Genomic DNA, 20,073 nt, shown 5'->3' with positions numbered 1-20,073 from the left:
AAGTTATTATTCACTGTAGTCACCCTGTTGGGCTATCAAACAGTAGGTTTTTTTGTTGGTTTTTTGTTTGTTTGTTTGTTTGTTTTGTTTTGTTGTTTTTTGAGACAGAGTCTCGCTCTGTCACCCAGACTGGAGTGCAGGGGCGCAATCTCAGCTCACCACAATCTCCACCTCCCAGGTTCAAGCGATTCTCCTGCCTCAACCTCGTGGGTAGCTGGGATTACAAGTGTGCACCACCACACTCAGCTAATTTTTTTATATTTTTGGTAGAGACAGGGTTTCACCATGTTGGCCAGGCTGGTCTCGAACTCCTGACCTCAGGTGATCCACCCACCTCGGCCTCCCAAAGTGCTGGGATTACAGACGTGAGCCACTGCACCTGGCCAGTAGGTCTTATTCATTCTATTTTTTTGTATCCATTAATCATCCCTACCTCCCCCTCAGCATGTTCTCTGTCCAAGACAATGACCTGCAGCCCAGGGAGAGCAGAGAGAAAGGTTTGGGACAAATAAGCCTTAGTTGTTACCATTTATTGGGCACCTACTCTATGCCAGGCACTGTGCAAAGTGCTATAATGATATCACCTCCATGAATCCTCTGACAATCTTGAAAGGCAGGTTGTGTTCCCATTTCACAGATGTAGAAGCTAAGGCTAGAAAAGTTGTATAGTGGCTGGGTGCGATGCCTCACGCCTGTAATCCCAGCACTTTGGGAGGCTGAGCTGGGCGGATCATCTGAGGTCAGGAGTTCATGACCAGCCTGGCCAACATGGTGAAACCCCATCTGTACTAAAAATACGAAAATTAGCTGGCATGGTGGTGGGCGCCTGTAATCCCAGCTATTTGGGTGGCTGAGGCAGGAGAATCACTTGAACCCGGGAGTTGGAGGTTGCAGTGAGCTGAGATCGCACCACTACCCTCCAGCCCAGGCGACAGAGCAAAACTCCGTCTCAAAAAACAAAAATTAAAAAAAGAAGAGAAAAGTTGTATAGGTGTACACAAGTGTATAGAAATGTTGAGTTGAACCAACTCAGAGGCCTAGGGAGGGTCCCTCCATGCCCAGGGCATCTTGCTGGGAGAAGCTGGGGACCCCGAGATGACATCTGGCTACTGGACAAAGAGGCCTCAAGTGTGACCACCACCTCTGAGCATCCCCTGCTCTCATATTTTTCTAGATCAACCCTCTTAGCTAAGCCATGGGGGCCAGTGATGAAAAGGAGAGCCCCAAGATTGCAGCAGTCCTGTTTTTGAATCCTGTCACCTCCCATTTCCCAGCTCTATGAGGTTGGGCAAGTCAATTCACTTTGCCTTAGCTTCTACATCTGTGAAATGGGAATGTGACCTGCCTTTCGAGGTTGCCAGAGGATCCCTTCAGTAACAGCTGCTGGACACCTGCTGTGTGCCAGGCACGGGGTGGGGGGGGGGTGGCCAGGGCTGCGTGATCAAAGACCTCCAGGGGCAGTGTGGACACAGGCTGGAGGGAGAGACCCCAGAGGAACTGGGAGGCCAGGTAGCGGCTGTCACAGAGGAGCAGTGAGAGAGAATGACCACTGACCCCAGGAGTGGGAGCAGGGATGAGGAGTAGATAACCAGACTTTGGTCCCTAAACAGACTGGGCTTAGGGTGGGAGAAGGAGGGGAGTAGAGACGTCAGGGGCTTCCATTTGAGGCCCAGACATCAGCCACCCCCTACCCCAAGCCAGCAGCAGAAAGAAGCAATGAAACTACCCCTTACCCCCCGACAACCCCCCAATAAGCCACTTGGCAGCCTTACTCTTGCAGAAATGGGGGTGCTTCGAGGACCTCCCATGGCTGTATGAGGATCGGATGTCACTGCCAGGAAGGCAGAAAAGGCTGTGTATGTCTCAAAGCCAGAATTCTCACTCTTCCCCTAAAATTCTCGAAAGAGCGACTGCAGTCTGGATGTGGGAGGGAAGCCTGCCCTGGGGGGTGGAGGAGGGTACGGAGGAGGGGCGAGGGGGTCATCTCTCCCCACCTCTGGGAACAAGTTTTTCTTTCGTCTGTCTGTTTGTTATTTAGTTGGTTGATTGGGCTGGTGTACAACGTTTTGTTCTGTTGTTTGTTTTTTGAGACGAGTCTCTGGGTCGCCTAGGCTGGAGTGCAGTGGCATGATCTTGGCTTACTGCAACCTCTGCCTCCCAGGTTCAAGTGATTCTCCTACCTTTGCCTCCTGAGTAGCTGGGATTACAGGCGCCCATCACCACACCCGGCTAATTTTTGTATTTTTAGTAGAGACAGGGTTTCGCCATGTTGGCCAGGCTGGTTTCGCACTCCTGAGCTCAGGTGATCTGCCTGCCTTGGACACCCAAAGTGCTGGGATTACAGGCGAGAGCCACTGTGCCCGGCCGGGCTTGTGTACAGTGAACTTGAGCTTCCTCAGTGCTGAAGGCCTCACTTGGCCTGTGACCTTGGACAGGTTATTGCAAGGCGCAGTGTGCACTTGTGACCCAGGGGTCGGGGGTGCTGGGCTGAGTGCGGGACAGGAAAGAGGGAACCAAATTTGGGAGACCAGCCCCTTCACCCTCTCTGTGCCCCTGCAGGTATTCGGAGGAGGAGATTCGGCAGAAAGTGGGGACATTTCGGCAGATGCTGATGGAGAAGGAGGGAGTGCTCACCAGGGAGGATCGGCCTGGGGGCCACATGTGAGTGCTTACCTGTGTGGGGATGGGGGGGAGGGGGTGCAGGCTTAGGCAGCAGCTGGGTACTAGAGGGGCCTGTCCAGGTGCTCCCTCAGGTGGCTTGGTCTGGTTGGGGCTCAGGTGAGGGGGTGGAGAGGAAGAAGAGGAGGAGGAGGAGAGGACAGCATGGACTCTGCCCACTGGAAACGCTGGCCTGGCCCAGGGACATCTGGACATCACCAATGGCCACCTCCTACCACCCTGGGTCCTACCTATGGCTCAGCGGTGGAAGGGGTGGGGGAGGCAGGCAGCTCAGATCTCAGCTCAGGGGATTCTGAGCTGCAAATCAGAAGACCTCAGATATGCCCTGAGCCCAACACTGTCTGTGGCCGACAAACTGACCCTAGGCAAGCCCTGATGATTCCCTCCTATAGAAATGAAATTTGGGCAGGGTACAGTGGCTCAAGCCTGTAATCCCAGTACTTTGGAGGCCAAGTCAGGCAGATCACTCAAGGCCAGGAGTTCGAGACCAGCTTTGGCCAACATGTCGAAACCCTGTCTCTACTAAAAATAGAAAAATTATCTGGGCATGGTGGCGCACGCCTGTAATCCCAGCTACTTGGGAGGCTGAGGCAGGAGAATCGCTTGAACCCGGAAGGCAGAGGTTGCAGTGAGCCAAGATCCTGCCACTGTACTCCAGCCTGGTCAACAGAGCGAGATTCCATCTCAAAAAATAAAATGGAATAAAATAAAATAAAATTCAGAGTAAGCACACACTCTGAGATGTAAGAGCCCACACACCAAATCCCACTGTTACCATGACCAATAGCTTGGTGGATAAAGAGGGTGTAAGACTGGGCATGGCGGTTCACACCTGTAAACCTAGTACTTTGGGAGGCCAAGGTGAGAGGATTGCTTGAGCTCAGGAGTTCGAGACCACCCTGAACAACATGGTGAAACTCATCTCTACAAAATACACAAAAATTAGCCGGGCATGATGGCGTGGGCCTGTAATCCCAGCTACTCAGGAAGCTGAGGCACGAGAATCACTTAAACCTGGGAGGCGGAGGTTGCAGTGAGTCGTGCCACTGCACTCCAGCCTGGGTGACAGAGCGAGACTCTGTCTCAAAAAAAACAAAAAAGGGTGTATGGCTTTGCTGAGGTCACGCCTCTGCCACCTGTCACAGGATAGGAGGAACACCGGTTTGCCGTGGGCCTCTGGGTGGGCCTTGGATCAAACAGGCAAGTTATAGCAAGGCAAATATTGTCTCAGATCAGAGGCGAACTGTGAGCCACTCAAAACCATACAAACACTGGAGGAGGCTGCATTACGAGGGTGGGAACAGCCTGTGCTTGGGAGTGTCCAGCCATGGCTGGCCGAGCTCCATGCCTGGCAGGCACCGTGTGCTCAGGGAGCGTTGCTGAATCCACTCAGATGGGCCTTCCCCTTGTTCACCCTCAGTTTCCCCACCCAGCACCAACATCCCACGCTTCTCTGGCTAGAAGTAAAATTAGCTGGGCTATGTGGTGCATGCCTGTAATCTCAGCTACTTGGGAAGCTGAGGCGGGAGGATCACTTGAACCCAGGAGGCAGAGGTTTCAGTGAGCCGAGATCGCACCACTGCACTCCAGCCTGGGCGACAGAGTGAGATTCCGTCTCAAAAAAATAAATAAATAAATAATAATAATAATAATAATAAACAATAATAATAAAAATAATAATAATAATAAATCTTAGCCTACATGCAGGAATGGGTAAAGGTCTCTTAAACAAAAATGGAGTTAATTATATTCATTCATTTGCTGTTCTGCTATCCCAGCAGCACCTTCTGAGTGATTCTCCTGTTGCAGTCATCTTTATTTATTTATTTATTTATTTTTATTTAGCCTCCTAAGTAGCTGGGACTACAGGTGCATGCTACCATGGCCCAGCTAATTTTTGTTTTTTTGTTTTGTTTTGTTTTGTTTTGTTGTGAGACAGAGTTTCGCTCTTATCGCTCAGGCTGGAGTGCAGTGGCACGATCTCGGCTCACTGCAACCTTTGCCCCCTGGGTTCAAGCAATTCTCCTGCCTCAGCCTCCTGAGTAGCTGGGATTACAGGCGCCCACCACCATGCCCCGCTAATTTTTTTGTATTTTTAGTAGAGATGGGGTTTCGCCATGTTGGCCAGGCTGGTCTCGAACTCCTGACCTCAGGTGATCTACCCGCCTCAGCCTCCCAAAATGCTGGGATTACAGGCATGAGCCACCGCGCCCAGTCTTAGTCATCGTAAAGGCTGGCAGCACTGTAGGAACAGACAGACCTCTATAGGAAACGGGGAAACCCTTCTTGCAGACTTTCTGTATTGCTGGGTAATGAGGGGTAAAGTATTTCCCACCTTACCCCCACTTAATCCTCATCTCTCTGGCCAGAGTAGGAGCAAAACAGAAACAGAGACAGGTTCCAGCCTGGGTGACGAAGCAAGACTCCATCAAATAAATAAATAAATAAACAAAGACTAATACATGTAAAGTGCTCATCGTACCTGGCACCTGGGTCAGTAATTATCATAATATGCACCGTGTCATATTGTTGCCCCGCAGTCGAGAAGTGAAGGAAGAAGCTCCAGACAAGATTCATCTCTGTTTCTGGCATCACTACCCCCACCCAGGGCCCCTGGCAGGCCTGGCAGCCTGGCTGAGTGATGAGCAGAGAGGGCGGACCCTTTGCCTGAACTCCCTACCCCCCTCCCACATCTGGGCCCTTTCATCTGTCAGTGGGCCATTGTGTTCCTGGCTAATGGGAAACAGGACCAGTTAATTAGTGAAAGTGCTGGCATGAGGAAGAGCGTGCAGTCGGCAGTCTCTACCGGGGGCAGAGCCCTGCCCATGGCGGTCAGCCCGACGCCCATCCTCTGTGGGGCTGTGTTCCACTTCCAAATGCTCTTTGTCCTTTTGTAGCAGACTCAGTCTGGGTCCACTTTGATCCGCTCTGTGGGGCTCAGTTTGTTTTCACAAGGGGATAAAACTTCCCCTGCTTACTCCATAGACATGATCAGGAGTAAACTAGTTAGCAAACGTGAATTTAAGGCTGGGTACGGTGGATCACGCCTGTAATCACAGCAGCACTTTGTTTTTGTTTTTGTTTTTTTTTGAGACGGAGTCTCCCTCTGTCGCCCCGACTGGCGTGCAGTGGCGCAATCTCGGCTCACTGCAAGCTCCGCCTCCCGGGTTCCCGCCATTCTCCTGCCTCAGCCTCCCCAACAGCTGGGACTACAGGCGCACGCCGCCACGCCTGGCTAATTTTTTGTATTTTTAGTAGAGACGGGGTTTCACCGTGTTAGCCAGGATGGTCTCAATCTCCTGACCTTGTGATCCGCCTGCCTCAGCCTCCCAAAGAGCTGGGATTACAGGCATGAACCACCACGCCCGGCCCCCAGCAGCACTTTGGAAGGCTGAGGTGGGAGGATCGCTTGAGCCCAGGAGTTCCAGACCAGCCTGGGCAACATAGCAAGACCCCCATCTCTATTTAAAAAAAAAAATGCTGGGAGCTGTGGTTCATACCTGTAATCCCAGCATTTTGGGAGGCTGAGGCAGTTGGATCACTTGAGGTCAGGAGTTCAAGATCAGCTTGGCCAACACGGCGAGACCCCATCTCTACTAAAAATACAAAAAATTAGCTGAGCGTGGTGGCACACGCCTGTAATCCCAGCTACTCTGGAGCTGGGAGCTGAGGCGGGAGAATTTCTTGAACCCAGGAGGTGGAGGTTGCAGTGAGCGGAGATCACACAACCACACTACACCCTTGGCAACAGAATGAGGCTCTGTCTCAAAAAATAAATAAAAACAAAAATAAATTGAAAAAGAAAACATGAAAATTTAAGAGCATAAAACATTAAACAAATCTAGGACTCAGAGAGCACATACCCACAACAGTATCTATCAAGTCAGAAGGGGATGAGCGAGCTGGAAGACCTCACGTTGGCTTACATCTCCAGCAGGGAAGGTCAGCCAGCGCATTCAAGGGCTGTGTCATTTGCACATGAATTCTCAAAGCCAGCTGCTAGGCGAACTTATATAGGTGTTTGCTTGTTTGTTTTTGAGACAGAGTCTCACTCTGTCACCCAGGCTGGAGTGCAGCTGTATGATCTCTGCTCACTGCAACCTACGCTTCCCGGGTTCAAGTGATTCTCCTGCCTCAGCCTCCCAAGTAGCTGGGATTATAGGCATGTGCCACCATGCCTGGCGAATTTTTGTATTTTTAGTAGAGATGGGGTTTTGCCACATTGGCCGGGCTGGTCTCGAACTCCTGACCTCAAGTGATCTGCCCACCTCGGCCTCCCAAAGTGCTGAGATTACAGGCGTGAGCCACCGCGCCTGGCCTCATTTAATTTGATTTGTAGAAATGGGATCTTACTATGTTGCCCAGGCTGCTTTCAAACTCCCAGCCTCAAGTGATCCTCTCACCTTAGCCTCAACGTATATGCTTTACTAAAAGGTCTTGACATCATAGGGAATGTTCCTTTTCTTCTCTGCGCCTCAGTTTTCTCATCTGCAGAATGGAAAGGGGTGCAATTTCTGTAAATCATTAAGGGGCTATGAATGGGATTGTGAATTATGAAGCACTCTTTAAATATTAAAGAACAGGCCAGGTGCGGTGGCTTACGGCTGTAATCCCAGCACTTTGGGAGGCCAATGCAAGCAGATCACTTGAGGTCAGGAGTTCGAGACCAGCCTGGCCAACATGGTGAAACCCTGACTCTACTAAAATTACAATGGTTAGCTGGGCATGGTGGGGGGCACCTGTAATCCCAGCTACTCAGGAGGCTGAGGCACAAGAATGGCTTGAACCCAGGAGGTGGAAGTTGTTGCAGTGAGCCAAGATCGTGCCACTGCATTCCAGCCTGGGTGACAGAGCAAGACTCCATCTCAAATAAATAAATAAATAACATTAAAGAACATTGTTCTTCGCCGGGCAAGGTGGCTCACACCCATAATCCCAGCACTTTGGGAGGCCGAGGTGGGTGGATCACCTGAGGCTGGGAGTTTGAGACCAGCTTGACCAACATGGAGAAACCTCATCTCTACTAAAAATACAAAATTAACTGGGCGTGGTGGCGCATGCCTGTCATCCCAGCTACTCGGGAGGCTGAGACAGGAGGCGGAGGTTGCAGTGAGCCGAGATCGTGCCACTGCACTCCAGCCTGGCAAACAAGAGTGAAACTCTGTTTCAAAAAAAAAAAGAACATTGTTCTTAGTGATAGTGTCATCTAGGAGAAGCAGGATAGGAGAGTCTAGGATTCTAACCCTGGGTGATCCCACACAGCACAAAGCCAGTAAAGGAAGCCTCAGCCCAGGTCCATGTTTATCCCTGGGACTCTCAGGACAGGTTGTATCAGAAGTTTCCAAGACCTTGTGTCTGCTCCTCTACCCTGTGCTCATCTTTATTTATTTATTTATTGTTATTATTATTATTATTTTTTAAGATGGAGTCTGTTACCCAGGCTGGAGTGCAGTGATGCAATCACAGCTCATTGCTGCCTTGAACTCCTGGGCTCAAGTAGTCATCCCGCCAGGACTACAGGCATGCACCACCACATCCAGCTAATCTACGTGTTTTTTGTTTTTTGGTATTTTTTTTTTTTTTTTGTACAGACGGGGGTCTTGCTTTCTTGCCCAGGCTGGTTTTAAACTCCTGGTCTCAAGCGATACTCCCACTTAAGCCTCCTGAGTTGCTGGGATGACAGGCATGGGCCACTGTGCCTGGCTAAACTGGGCTGTTTTGAGACGGAGTTTCGCTCTTGTTGCCCAGGCTGGAGTGCAATGGCACCATTTGGGTCACTGCAACCTCTGCCTCCCAGGTTCAAGCAATTCTCCTGCCTCAGCCTCCCGAGTAGCTGGGATTACAAGCATGTCCCACCATGCCTGGCTAATTTTGTATTTTTAGTAGAGATGAGGTTTCACCATGTTGGTAAGGCTGGTCTCGAACTCCTCACTTCAAGTGATCCAGTTGCTTCAGCCTCCCAAAGTGCTGGGATTACAGGCACGAGCCACCGCACCCAGCCTGGGCTATTTTATTTTGTAAATAACCTTCATCATTTTTGTGTCAGTATCAACTGAAGCTCCCTGCTCCTACCAGCTCACCCACACAATACTCAATGTGAGCTTAAGTTTTGCTAAAGACTATGTTTTATGTGTCAGGCAGGTACTTTTGTGGCTGAGGAGCTGTGTAGGGGTAATGGGCCCTGGAAGGATGGGGCTTGATGAGCTGAGGGTGTTGGGAATTTTAGGGACAAGGACAGGAGGTAGGATGCCACTGGCCTCAGGAAGAGGAGCATGGAGAAGAAAAGAGAAGTTTAACCAAAGGAATGTGGGGGTGTTTGGCTCTGCACAAGCCGAGGGATGACATGAGCCTCTCCTCTGTCACCCCAGAAAAACCTCGCTACGTGCTGTGTGACATCAAGGCATCACACAGCTTGGGAATCGGGACTTGTTCGGGAATTGAATGAAGTACTTGAGAACGGCCTCAAGGCTAGCTACCCCTGTCATATTTGGGTAACATTATTTTTTCTTTTCTTTCTTTCTTTCTCTTTTTTTTTTTTTTGAGATGGAGTTTCGCTCTTTCACCCAGGCTGGAGTGCCGGGGCGCGATCTTGGCTCACTGCAACCTCCGCCTCCTGGGTTCGAGCAATTCTCCTGCCTCAGCCTCTCAAGTAGCTGGGATTACAGGCATGTGCCACCACACCCAGCTAATTTTGTATTTTTAGTAGAGATGGGGTTTCTCCATGCTGGTCAGGCTGGTCTTGAACTCCTGACCTCAGGTGATCCGCCCGCCTTGGCCTCCCAAAGTGCTGGGATTACAGGCATGAGCCACCACGCCCAGCTATTTTTTCTTAAAGATGGGGTCTCGCTGTGTCACTCAGGCTAGAGTGCAGTGGCATCATCATAGCTCACTGCAGCCTCAAACTCCTGGGCTCAAGCCATCCTCTGGCCCCAGCCTCCCAGGTAGCTGGGACTCTACAGGTGCATGCCAGTGTGCCCTGCTTTTTATTTTTATTTTTTTGTAAAGACAGGAATCTCACTATGTTGCCCAGGCTGGTCTCAAATTCCTGGCCTCAAGGGATCCTCCCACTTTGGCCTCCCGATGTGTTGGGATTACAGGCATGAGCCATCACACCCGGCCTGGTTACATTTTTTGAGATACAAAATCAGGCTTCAAAGAGTCAATTAGTGGGTTCCCTAAAAATTTGTATTTTACCCTGTAGCTGTGGCCTGCCTCCCTTCCCTCTGTCTCATTTCCTGTGTTGCAGCGTCTTTTCTCCCCGGAAGAGGTGTTGGTGTGTAAGTACCAGCAACGGCCCCTCCGTTTAACAGTGGCTACCCCTCCCCGGATGACAGTCACAAGCCAGGCCTCATAGACAGCATTTTACTTAATCCTTTCCTCAAAGGTGGTCTGTTCTTTTCCTCGATGTATAGATATGACCAAGAGCTTAGTCATGCCTGGATTCAAACCTGTCTCTGTGAATCTGTTACAGGAAAGGGATTTGATCTAAACCCCAAGAGAGGGTTCTTGAATCTCACTCAAGAAAGAATTCAGAGGGAGTCCACAGTGCAAAGCAAAAGCAAGTTTATTAAGAGAGTAAAGGAACAAAAGAATGGCCACTCAGGCAGGGCGCGGTGGCTCATGTCTGTAATCCCAGCACTTTGGGAGGCCGAGGCAGGTAGATCACCTGAGGTCAGGAGTTCGAGACCAGCCTGGCCAACATGGTGAAATCCTCTCTCTACTAAAAATACAAAAAATTGGCTGGGTGTGGTGGCGGGTGCCTATAATCCCAGCTACTAGGGAGAATGAGGCAGGAGAATCCCTTGAACCCTGGAAGCGGAGGTTGCAATGAGCCGAGATCAGGCCTCCGCACTCCAGCCTGGGCGACAAGAGCAAGACTCGTTTAAAAAAAAAAAAGAATGGCTACTCCATAGACAGAGCAGCCGGAGGGCTGCTGGTTGCCCATTTATATGGTTATTTCTTGATGATATGCTAAACAAGGGGTGGATTATTCGTGCCTCCCCTTTCTAGACTACATAGGGTAACTTCCTGACGTTTTTTTGTCACGTCGCTCTCATCACCATCTTGGTTTTGGTGGGTTTTGGCCGGCTTTTTTTTTTTTTTTTTCGAGTTTCATCCTTTTTTGACCAGGCTGGAGCGCAATGGCACGATCTCAGCTCACTGCAACCTCCGCCTCCTGGGTTCAAGTGATTCTCCTGCCTCAGCCTCCCGAGTAGCTGGGATTACAGGCGTGCGCCACCACACCTGGCTAATTTTGTGTTTTTAGTAGAGACGGGGTTTCTGCATGTTGGTCAGGCTGGTCTCGAACTCCCAACCTCTGGTGATCCGCCTGCCTCAGCCTCCCAAAGTGCTGGGATTACAAGCATGAGCCACCCGCCAGGCCCTTGGCCGGCTTCTTTACTGCAACCTGTTTTATCAGCGAGGTCTTTATGACCTGTATCTTGTGCTGACCTCCTATCTCATCCTGCGACTTAGAATGCCTAATCTCCTGGGAGTGCAACCCAGTAGGTCTCAGCCTCATTTTATACTGCCCCTATTCAAGATGGAGTTGCTCTGGTTCACACGCCTCTAACAAATCCAAAACTCATGTCCTTAATGCTCTGCCGATCCAAGCCCTCGCCTCTATTGCTGTGGGTGGGGAAGGGTTGAGCCAGATGAACAGCACCCAGGAGTAAGGGGAGCTCTGCTGAAACCAGGACTAAGCCTCCATTTTGGTGGGGGAGGGCACTGTCTGAGCCAGCTTGGATAAAAACTGGAAGGTGGGGGCCACCCCCCTGGAGACAGGCCTCCGGAGGGTCACTTCCAGGCTTGTTCAATTAAAAAAAAAAAAAAAAGTCCAGGTGCGGTGGCTCCCGCCTGTAATCCCAACACTTTGGGAGGCCGAGGTGGGTGGATCACGAGGTCAGGAGATTGAGACCATCCTGGCTAACATGGTGAAACCCTGTCTCTATTAAAAATACAACAAAAATTAGCCGGGCGTGGTGGCAGGCGCCTGTAGTCCCAGGTACTGGGGAGGCTGAGGCAGGAGAATGGCGTGAACCCGGGAGGCAGAGCTTGTAGTGAGCCGAGATCACGCCACTGCTCTCCAGCCTGGGTGACAGAGCAAGACTCCGTCTCAAAAAAAAAAAAGAAGGCCTGGCACGGTGGCTCACACCTGTAATCCTAGTACTTTGGGAGGCCAAGGCAAGAGAAATTCTTGAGCAATCCTCCTGGCTTGAGGCCAGGAGGTCAAGACCAGCCTGGGCAACATAGTGAGACCCTATCTCTACAAAAAAAATTTTTTTAATTAGTTGGGAGTGGTGGTGTGCTCCTGTAGTCCCAGCTACTCTGGAGGCTGGAGTGGGAGGATTGCTTGAGGCCAGGAGTTCAAGGCTGCAGTGAGCTGTGATCGCACCACTGCACTCCAGCCTCGCAACAGTGTGAGACTCTGTCTCAAAAAATAAAATAAAACATAAAGAAACTGCACAGCACCTATGACCTCAGCAAATTCTCCCAACAGCCCTGGAATGGAGTTATCACTCTCACCTTCGAGACGAGGCTCACAGAGGGACACGGCAGGCCCCAGGTCACAAGGCGGCTCGGGACTGTACGGGATGAGTCCTTGTCTGGAGCTTCAAAGCTCATGCTCCTCCTGCCTCCAGCTCAGCTACCTCTAGAAAAAAAAAGCGCTCTGAGAAGAGCCTGTAGGGAGCCAACATCTGTGGCAGAGGCTGACTGGGGCTCCGGGAGCAGGGACAGGAGGCGTCTGGTCCCTGCTGAGCGAAAAGGAGAGTTCTGTAAGATGGATAGTATCGGAGGCCCCCACCCTCTGCCACCAGGCTTGATTGATGAGCACAGTCCTGCTGCGGGAGATGAGCAGCGGGGCCCCCTGGAGGCTGCAGAGGGGAGGGCGAGGAGAGGCTATGAATATTTCAGCGACAGAGGCCGGGCTGGAGGAAAGGAGGGGAAGGGGGGTAGGGAGGCACTCAGCCAGCGGAAGAGGGGCTCAAGGACTAGGACACCAAGGTGAGGAAAGACCCACATCACTGAGCCAGGGCTCGGGGAGGGCGGACATAGGCCAGGAGGGAGGGGCTCTTTAAGAAATTAGAGTTCGCCGGACGCGGTGGCCCACGCCTGTAATCCCAGCACGTTGGGAGGCCAAGGCGGGTGGATCACGAGGTCAGGAGTTCAAGACCAGCCTGGCCAGCATGGTGAAACCCCCGTCTCTACTAAAAAATACAAAAAATTAGCTGGGCGTGGTGGTGCATGCTTGTAGTCCCAGTTACTCGGGAGGCTGAGGCACGAGAATTGCTTGAACCCAGCAGGCGGAGGTTGCAGTGAGCTGAGATCATGCCACTGCACTCCAGCCTAGGCGACACAGTCAGACTCCATCTCAAAAAAAAAAAAAGAAAGAAATTAGAGTTCGCTGTGCGCGGTGGCTCACGCCTGTAATCCCAGCACTTCGGAAGGCCAAGGCTGGCAGATCACCTGAGGTCGGGAGTTCCATACTAGCCTGACCAACATGGAGAAACCCCGTCTCTACTAAAAATACAAAAATTAGCGGGCACCTGTAATCCCAGCTACTTGGGAGGCTGAGGCAGGAGAATCACTTCAACCCAGGAAGCGGAGGTTGCAGTGAGGTGAGATTACAGGAGATTGGAGCAGGCAGAGGTTGCAGTGAGGCGAGATCGGGCCCCTGCACTCCAGCCAGGACAACAGAGTGAGACTGAAAAAAAAAAAAGAAAGAAAAGAGAAAGTAGGGTTCAGTGAGAGAAAGGAGGGGTGGGGATGGGGTTCCCAGAATAGGACAGTAGGGTTAGGGGCACAGGGATCAAATGGGGGGTTCACTGAGGGGGAGGGCTTCAATGAATGGGGCTAGGATATGGAGGGGATTCAGTGAGAAAGAGGAGCCTCATCTAAGGAGTAGGCACACACACACCCCCCACCCACGAGTGCAGGGTGGCTTATGCCTGGAATTCCAGCACATTGAGAGATCAAAGGGGAGGATCGCTTGAGGCCAGGAGTTCGAACCCAGCCTGAGCAACATAGTGAGACCCCCGTCTCTGCAAAATTTTTCAAATTAGCCAGGGTGGGGGTCCACGCCTGTAGTCCCAGCTGCTCAAGAGGCTTGAGGAGGAAGGATCGCTTGGGCCCAGAAGTTCAAGGCTGCAGTGAGCTATGATCCCACCACTGCAACCCAGCCTGAACAACAGAGCAAGACCCTATCTCCAAAATTAAAAAAAAAAGAGGAGGAGGCTTACTGAGATGGTGAGAACTTAGAAGGTTGCGGGCTAAATAAGGGGCTCGGTTATCTTTCTTTTTTGCAAAAGATTGTACCGTGAGGTCGGGGACCTGTAGGGGATGTGCCCTGTTGGGTTCCCCAAATCTCCCCCTGGCCCTGTAAGGCCAGGGGCCGCAGGTCCCCCTCGCCCCTCCTCCAGTCGGGTAGCAGCCCGCAGACTTGGGGGGCTAGGTCAGGCCCCCGGCGCCGGGAAAAGGGGTGGAAAAAAGCCGTCCCGAGACGGGTGGTGAGCGTCCCTGTCGCCGGCAGTGTGGCGGAGACCCCGCGGCTGACCGAGGGCGCTGAGCTGGGCCTGGAGTACGCGCCCTTTGACGATGACGACGGCCCAGTGGACTGTGACTGCCCGGCCGCCTGCTACCGCGGCCACCGCGGGTACAGGTCAGCGGCCGCCGCGGCGGGGGTGGGGGGCGCTCGGGGCTGCCCCCGCTCACCGTCCCCACCCCCGGCCCTTCTCCCCCAGGACCAAGCACTGGTCTAGCAGCTCGGCATCGCCCCCTCCCAAGAAAAAGAAGAAAAAGAAAGGCGGCCACCGGAGAAGCCGGTGAGAACCGCGCCTGGCCGAAGCGGGAAGGGAGGAGGAGGTGGGGTCTCTCCCTGGATGCCGGTCCCTGGCCCACAACCTTGCCGTATTTGTGAACCCCGCCCCTCTCTGAGCCCCTCCCTCGCCCTCACCGTGCCGACTCCCGACTAAGTGCCCTCCAGGTAACTGAACCCACCCCAGGCCTCAAGCTCCTCCCCTCGCTAGGCTCCGCCCCTCAACGAGCCCCTCCCCTTCGCTAAGTACCTCCCCTCAAGGAGCCCCTCCCCTTCTCTAGGACCCGCCCCTCATGGAGCTCCTCTCCCCACTAGGCCCCACCCCTCATCGAGCCCCTCCCCTTATCTGGGATCCGCCCCTCACTGAGCCCGTCACTAGCACCTGCCTCTCACTGAATCCCCCAGAGCCAGACTCACTGACCCGGCCTGTGCGTTACCAGTACCTGCTCCCAGTGCCCCCTGCCCTCCCCCAGGGGTCCCGTGCCCACCAACACCAATGCGAGTGGCCCTGGGGAGGAGGGGCCTCATCTGCCATCCCCGAATCTCTCTGTCCACCCTCCCCTGTCCTGCGTGAGACCCTGGCAAGTGTCTGGGGCCCCACCTAACCCCATCCATCCGTCTGTCCTTTCTTCCTGGCATCTGCCCTCAGCAAAAAGAGGAGACTGGAGTCCGAATGCAGGTCAGTGGGGACAGAGCTGGCTGGGCCCAGGGCGGGGGACGTCTGTGGGTGGGAGAGATTCCAATGCATCCCCCAGAAGCCGGAGGCCTGGACCCTCAGGGCCTGCACCTGGACACTGCCAAGGTGCAAGCTTCGCCCCTACAGAGGCCATGAATCCCACCATTGGAGCCTCTGACCTCTGGGTTTGAAACTATCTTTGCCCACAATGCCAGGGGGGCTGGAAGGGTGACTTGGGGACAACATAGGCAGTGCCATCAACTACCCTGAGGGACCTTGGTGACCCTTGGGGCCTCGGGTCACTCTGTACAAAGGACCTTGGGCTTCATGGCCTGGAATTCCCTTTCCAGCTTCAATGTCACAAGCACCCAGGCCTCTCCAGCCATTTCCAGCCCCCCACCCCCCACCCCAGCTCACTAGAGCCCACCTCCCTGTGTCCACAGCTGTGGGAGCTCCTCACCCCTCCGCAAAAAGAAGAAGAGTGTGAAGAAGCATCGCCGAGACAGGTACCCTTGCTGCCCCCACCCTGGGGGCTCCTCTTCCTCCCGTGGGGCCCAGGGCCAGGTCTGTGGCCCTCCATAGGTCTCCCCTGGGCCACCCCAGGCAGGCTCAAGAGAACTCTTTTATCGCCCTACAGGTCTGATTCTGGATCCCGGAGGAAGAGACGGCACAGGTGAGCGGCGCTTTGCAGAGGACATGGTCAGTGGTCCCTTAAGGGACCAAAGCCCAAAGGACGCAATGATGGGAGGGGGTTTTGAGGGTCCCACCGGGCTCCATCATTCAGCTCCAGGGTTCCTTCCCAGAGCCAGGCTGCGGGGACTGGGCAGTGGAGGAGGAGCATGAAAACCAACTGTTTGCAACCCTCACCTGCCCCATGCATCAGCCACGACATGGGGACCCCAAGAATTTCTAGACAACATGGCAGGTCCAATGCCCAAGGGGTGTGTCTGTCTGTGGAGGTGCTGGTTAAACAAGCAGAAACACCGAGACCCCGAATTTGCAGGGAAAGAGCTTGAGAGGCAGGAGGACCTCTGTGAGCTGGGAAGGCTCCATGGATAGGAGGCAGGGTCGGGGAGCTGTGGCCAGAGGTAGAGTTTCTCGGGGACAGATGCTAGCCTCCCAACAGGTTTGACTGCCAGGTCATGGAGCCATCCTCCACCCAGGAGGGCTGGGGGCTAGTGTGGGGGAGCTCTGAGCAGGACAGTGGCTTGTTCAGCGTGGACTGGGGGAGGGGAGAGGAAGTGAAAGGCAGAAGTCCAGGTGGAGGCAGAGTGGTGCAGGAGAAGAGGGTTGCTGAGAAAGCAGAAAACAGCCTGAGCCAGGCATGGTGGCTCACGTCTGTAACCCAGCACTTTGGGAGGCTGAGGCGGGCGGATCTATTGAGGCCAGGAGTTTGAGACCAGCCTGGTCAACATGGTGAAATCCTGTCTCTACTAAAAATACAAAAATTAGCTGGGTGTGGTGGTGAGCGCCTGTAATCCCAGCTACTTGGGAGGCTGAGGCAGGAGAATCGCTTGAACCCGGGTGGTGGAGGTTGCAGTGAGGTGAGAGATTGCAGTGGAGTGCACGGCACTCCAGCCTGGGTGACACAGCGAGACTCTGTCTCAGGGAAAAAAAAAAAGGCTGGGTGTGGTGGCTCATGCCTGTAATCCCAGCACTTTGGGAGGCCGAGGTGGGTGGATCATTTGAGGTCAGGACTTTGAGACCAGTTTGGCCAACATAGTCCGTCTCTACTGAAAATACAAAAATTATTGGGGCATGGTGGCGGGTGCCTGTAATCCCAGCTACTTGGGAGGCTGAGGTAGGAGAATCACTTGATACCAGGAGGAGGAAATTACAGGGAGCTGAGATCTCACCACTGCACTCCAGTGTGGGCGACAGAACAAGACTCTGTCTCAGAAAAATAAATAAATAAACAAATAAATAAATAAATAAATAAAAGAAAAGGAAAAGAAGGGAAAAGGGAAAGGAGAGAAGAGCTCGGAAGGAAGAAAGTTGTGGGGCGGTCACATTCCAGAGGTGGCATCAGAGCCAGATCCCCTCCCAGCAGCCCAGAGAAAGGGCAGAGTCCAGAGTTCCTTCCTTGCAGTGGGAATTTGCCAAGTAGGAGAGGAGCCTACATAAGCACCTAACCCTGCCCCCACAATGTCCCCAATTTTTCATCTTCCCCTGGCCTTCCAGTGTCTATGGATCAGTATGGGTCCTTACTGCCCCCAAGTGGCCACCATTAGCTTGCACACACCCTCTGGCCAGCTCCCATCCTTCCTGGACAGGTCCTAAAAGTGAACTAGGAATAGACCAGCTTCCAATGGGGAGACTGAAGCCCAAAGCAGACTCCAGCACCCAAACCCTTAGCCTCCGGGCCTGCCCCGCACTCACTCTGCTCCTGCGGGAAGCACATTTCTGTGTTCCTTAGCATGGCTTTGTTTTGGGGTCAGAAGGTCTGAAGGGATCTGGTGGCACCAGGGAGGATGGGGCTGAGGATTGGGCTTGGGTGAGACCTTTGAGGGCTAACCCGAAGCTTCTCAGGCCTTTCATCAAAGGTAGAGGGTGCTGGGTTGGGGGTCTTGCCCCAGAGGGCTGGATGGGATGTGACGGGAAGCTGTGGGAGTTGGGAGGGGGCAGCCCTGGAGATAGATCCAGAGATGTCATTCAAAAGCAGGGAGATTGGCCAGGCACGGTGGCTCACACCTGTAATCCCAGCACTTTGGAGGGCTGAGGCGGGTGGATCACTTGAGGCCAGGAGTTTGAGACCAGCCTGGCCAACATGGTGAAATCTTGTTTCTACTAAAACAAACAAACAAAAAATAGCCAGATGTGGTGGCAGGCAACTGTAATCCCAGCTACTTGGGAGGCTGAGGCATGAGAATTACTTGAACCTGCAAGGTGGAGGTTGCAGTGAGCTGAGATTGTGCCACTGCACACCAGCCTGGGCAACAGAGCGGGACTCTGTCTCAAGACAAAAAAAAAAAGCAGGGACATCGTGCCCTTGGGAAAGCATTTCTTACCTAAACCCCTGGTGAGCTGGCCTAGGGTTGGGCCAGTCTGGGAGCACACGGAGGAAGGGGGCACAGGAGGTATGATTATCAGGCCACACCCCAATACTCAAGGGAATGAGTACTGGGTATGTCCCAAGTCCAGTACCAAAAGACAAGAGCAAATCACCATTTCTACCTGGCCCAGACCTGAGGCTTGAGGCTGCCACACCTGCAAACAGCAACCCCTGCCTTTTTTTTTTTTTTTTTTTCCTGAGACAGAGTTTCACTCTTATTGCCCAGGCTGGAGTGCAAAGGCGCGATCTCAGCTCACACAACCTCTGCCTCCTAGGTTCAGGCGATTCTCTTGCCTCAGCCTCCCTAGTAGCTGGGATTACCGGAACACACCACCACGCCTGGCTAATTTTGTATTTTTAGTAGAGACTGGGTTTCTCCATGTTGGTCAGGCTGGTCTCAAACTCCTGACCTCAAGTGATCCACTGGCCTCAGCCTCCCAAAGTGCTGAGATTACAGGCGTGAGCCACCGCGCCCGGCTACAGCACCCTACTTTATCTGGGGCCAGCCACACTTCTGTGGCCCTCCCAGACTGGGCAGCATTTGCGACCCAGGGAGGAGATGTTCACAGGCCAGGACTTCCAGGAGGAGGAAGGCCCGAGCCTTGGCTAAGTGAAAGGGACAAAGGGGTGGAGTAGGATGGAAAAGTCCCCACCAGCCATGGGGCTCAGGCCCTAGAGTGGAACAAATCTCAGATTCACACCTGGGTATACCCAGGCTCCAGGGCATGAAGGCCACACCCTCCCTGGGCCACACCATCACTGTGGTCTCTGCTCTCTGCAGATCTCGAAGCTCCAAGAGCAAAAGAAAAGAGAAGAACAAAGAGAAGAAGAGGTAAGTGCCCTCCCTACTCTCCAGCCCCCTCATTCGTTCTCCCTCCTGCCCCAGCAAACTAGGCCTTTTAGAATCACAGAATGAGGCCATTAAAGGTAGCTCATTTTGCCCAGATGGAAAAATTAAGATCTAGAAAGAAAGCCAAGAGCTCTTGCTGAATCAGAGCTGGAACCGAAACCCAGGCCTCTTGCCTTCCAACCCAGGGTCCTTCCAAGCCCAGTCCTCGTGACTCCCCCGCCCTCCTTCCTCCCACCCCACAAGTCCCAGGATCACCTGGTGAGGGCCAAGGGGGGTCTTGGGAGGCTGGGGTTGTCTAGAGAAAAGGGGGCCTTTTCCTAATTCTCACAGCTGACCCATATGGACCAGATAGGCTCTGCGGCCAGCACCAACACTACTGATGTAGCTTTTATAGCAGACGTTAGGGGACTGATGAACACTGGCTTTCAGTAGGATTCCACTGGGATCCTGGTGGGAGGCTGGGCAACTTGGGGGCTGGGGTGTCATGCGGGGCAGAATTGAGGTACAGGCTGATTTCCCTCATCCACGCCAGGCCTCACACAGAGTCCCCAGGCCGGAGGTCTCATCGCCATAGCAGTGGCAGCTCCCACAGCCCCTCCCTCTCCTCCCATTACAGTGATTCCAGATCTCCCAGCAGGTAGGCCTGGGCCTCTGGGAGGCTTTCTCCTGGTGGGGGATGAGGGTTGCAGATTAAACACCCCCAAGGGCTGGGGAGCAAGGCTGGTGGACAGAATGTCAATTCATCGATGGGTAGAAGTTTATCGGGGTGGCCAGGTGTGGTGGCTCACGGCTGTAATCTCGGCACTTTGGGAGGCCAAAGCAGAAGGATCGCTTGAGGCCAGGAGTTCGAGACCAGCCTGGGCAACATAGTGAGACCCCCCCTTCTTTAATTAAAAGTAATAATAATAATATATATTATATATATTATATATTATACATATAATATATATTATATATTATATATTGTACATATTATATATAATATATATTATATATATATT

At 53.0% G+C, this 20,073-nt stretch overlaps 1 protein-coding gene across 1 annotated transcript in view; it reads left to right on the top strand.

The window, feature by feature from the left end:
* The window catches only part of SRRM3 (serine/arginine repetitive matrix 3), an 85,233-nt gene that overhangs the window by 44,027 nt on the left and 21,133 nt on the right, over positions 1 to 20,073 (top strand). The window contains exons 3-10 of the mRNA XM_055292759.1: positions 2,560 to 2,661; positions 14,210 to 14,338; positions 14,421 to 14,501; positions 15,144 to 15,173; positions 15,614 to 15,676; positions 15,808 to 15,843; positions 19,004 to 19,054; positions 19,605 to 19,709. Of these exons, the coding sequence (XP_055148734.1) occupies positions 2,560 to 2,661; positions 14,210 to 14,338; positions 14,421 to 14,501; positions 15,144 to 15,173; positions 15,614 to 15,676; positions 15,808 to 15,843; positions 19,004 to 19,054; positions 19,605 to 19,709 (597 nt within the window). The remainder of the gene's footprint in view (positions 1 to 2,559; positions 2,662 to 14,209; positions 14,339 to 14,420; positions 14,502 to 15,143; positions 15,174 to 15,613; positions 15,677 to 15,807; positions 15,844 to 19,003; positions 19,055 to 19,604; positions 19,710 to 20,073) is intronic.

This window comes from Symphalangus syndactylus, chromosome 9 (assembly GCF_028878055.3).
Source record: "Symphalangus syndactylus isolate Jambi chromosome 9, NHGRI_mSymSyn1-v2.1_pri, whole genome shotgun sequence".
NCBI lineage: Eukaryota > Metazoa > Chordata > Mammalia > Primates > Hylobatidae > Symphalangus > Symphalangus syndactylus.
This window is presented reverse-complemented; position numbering and strand designations above follow the sequence as displayed.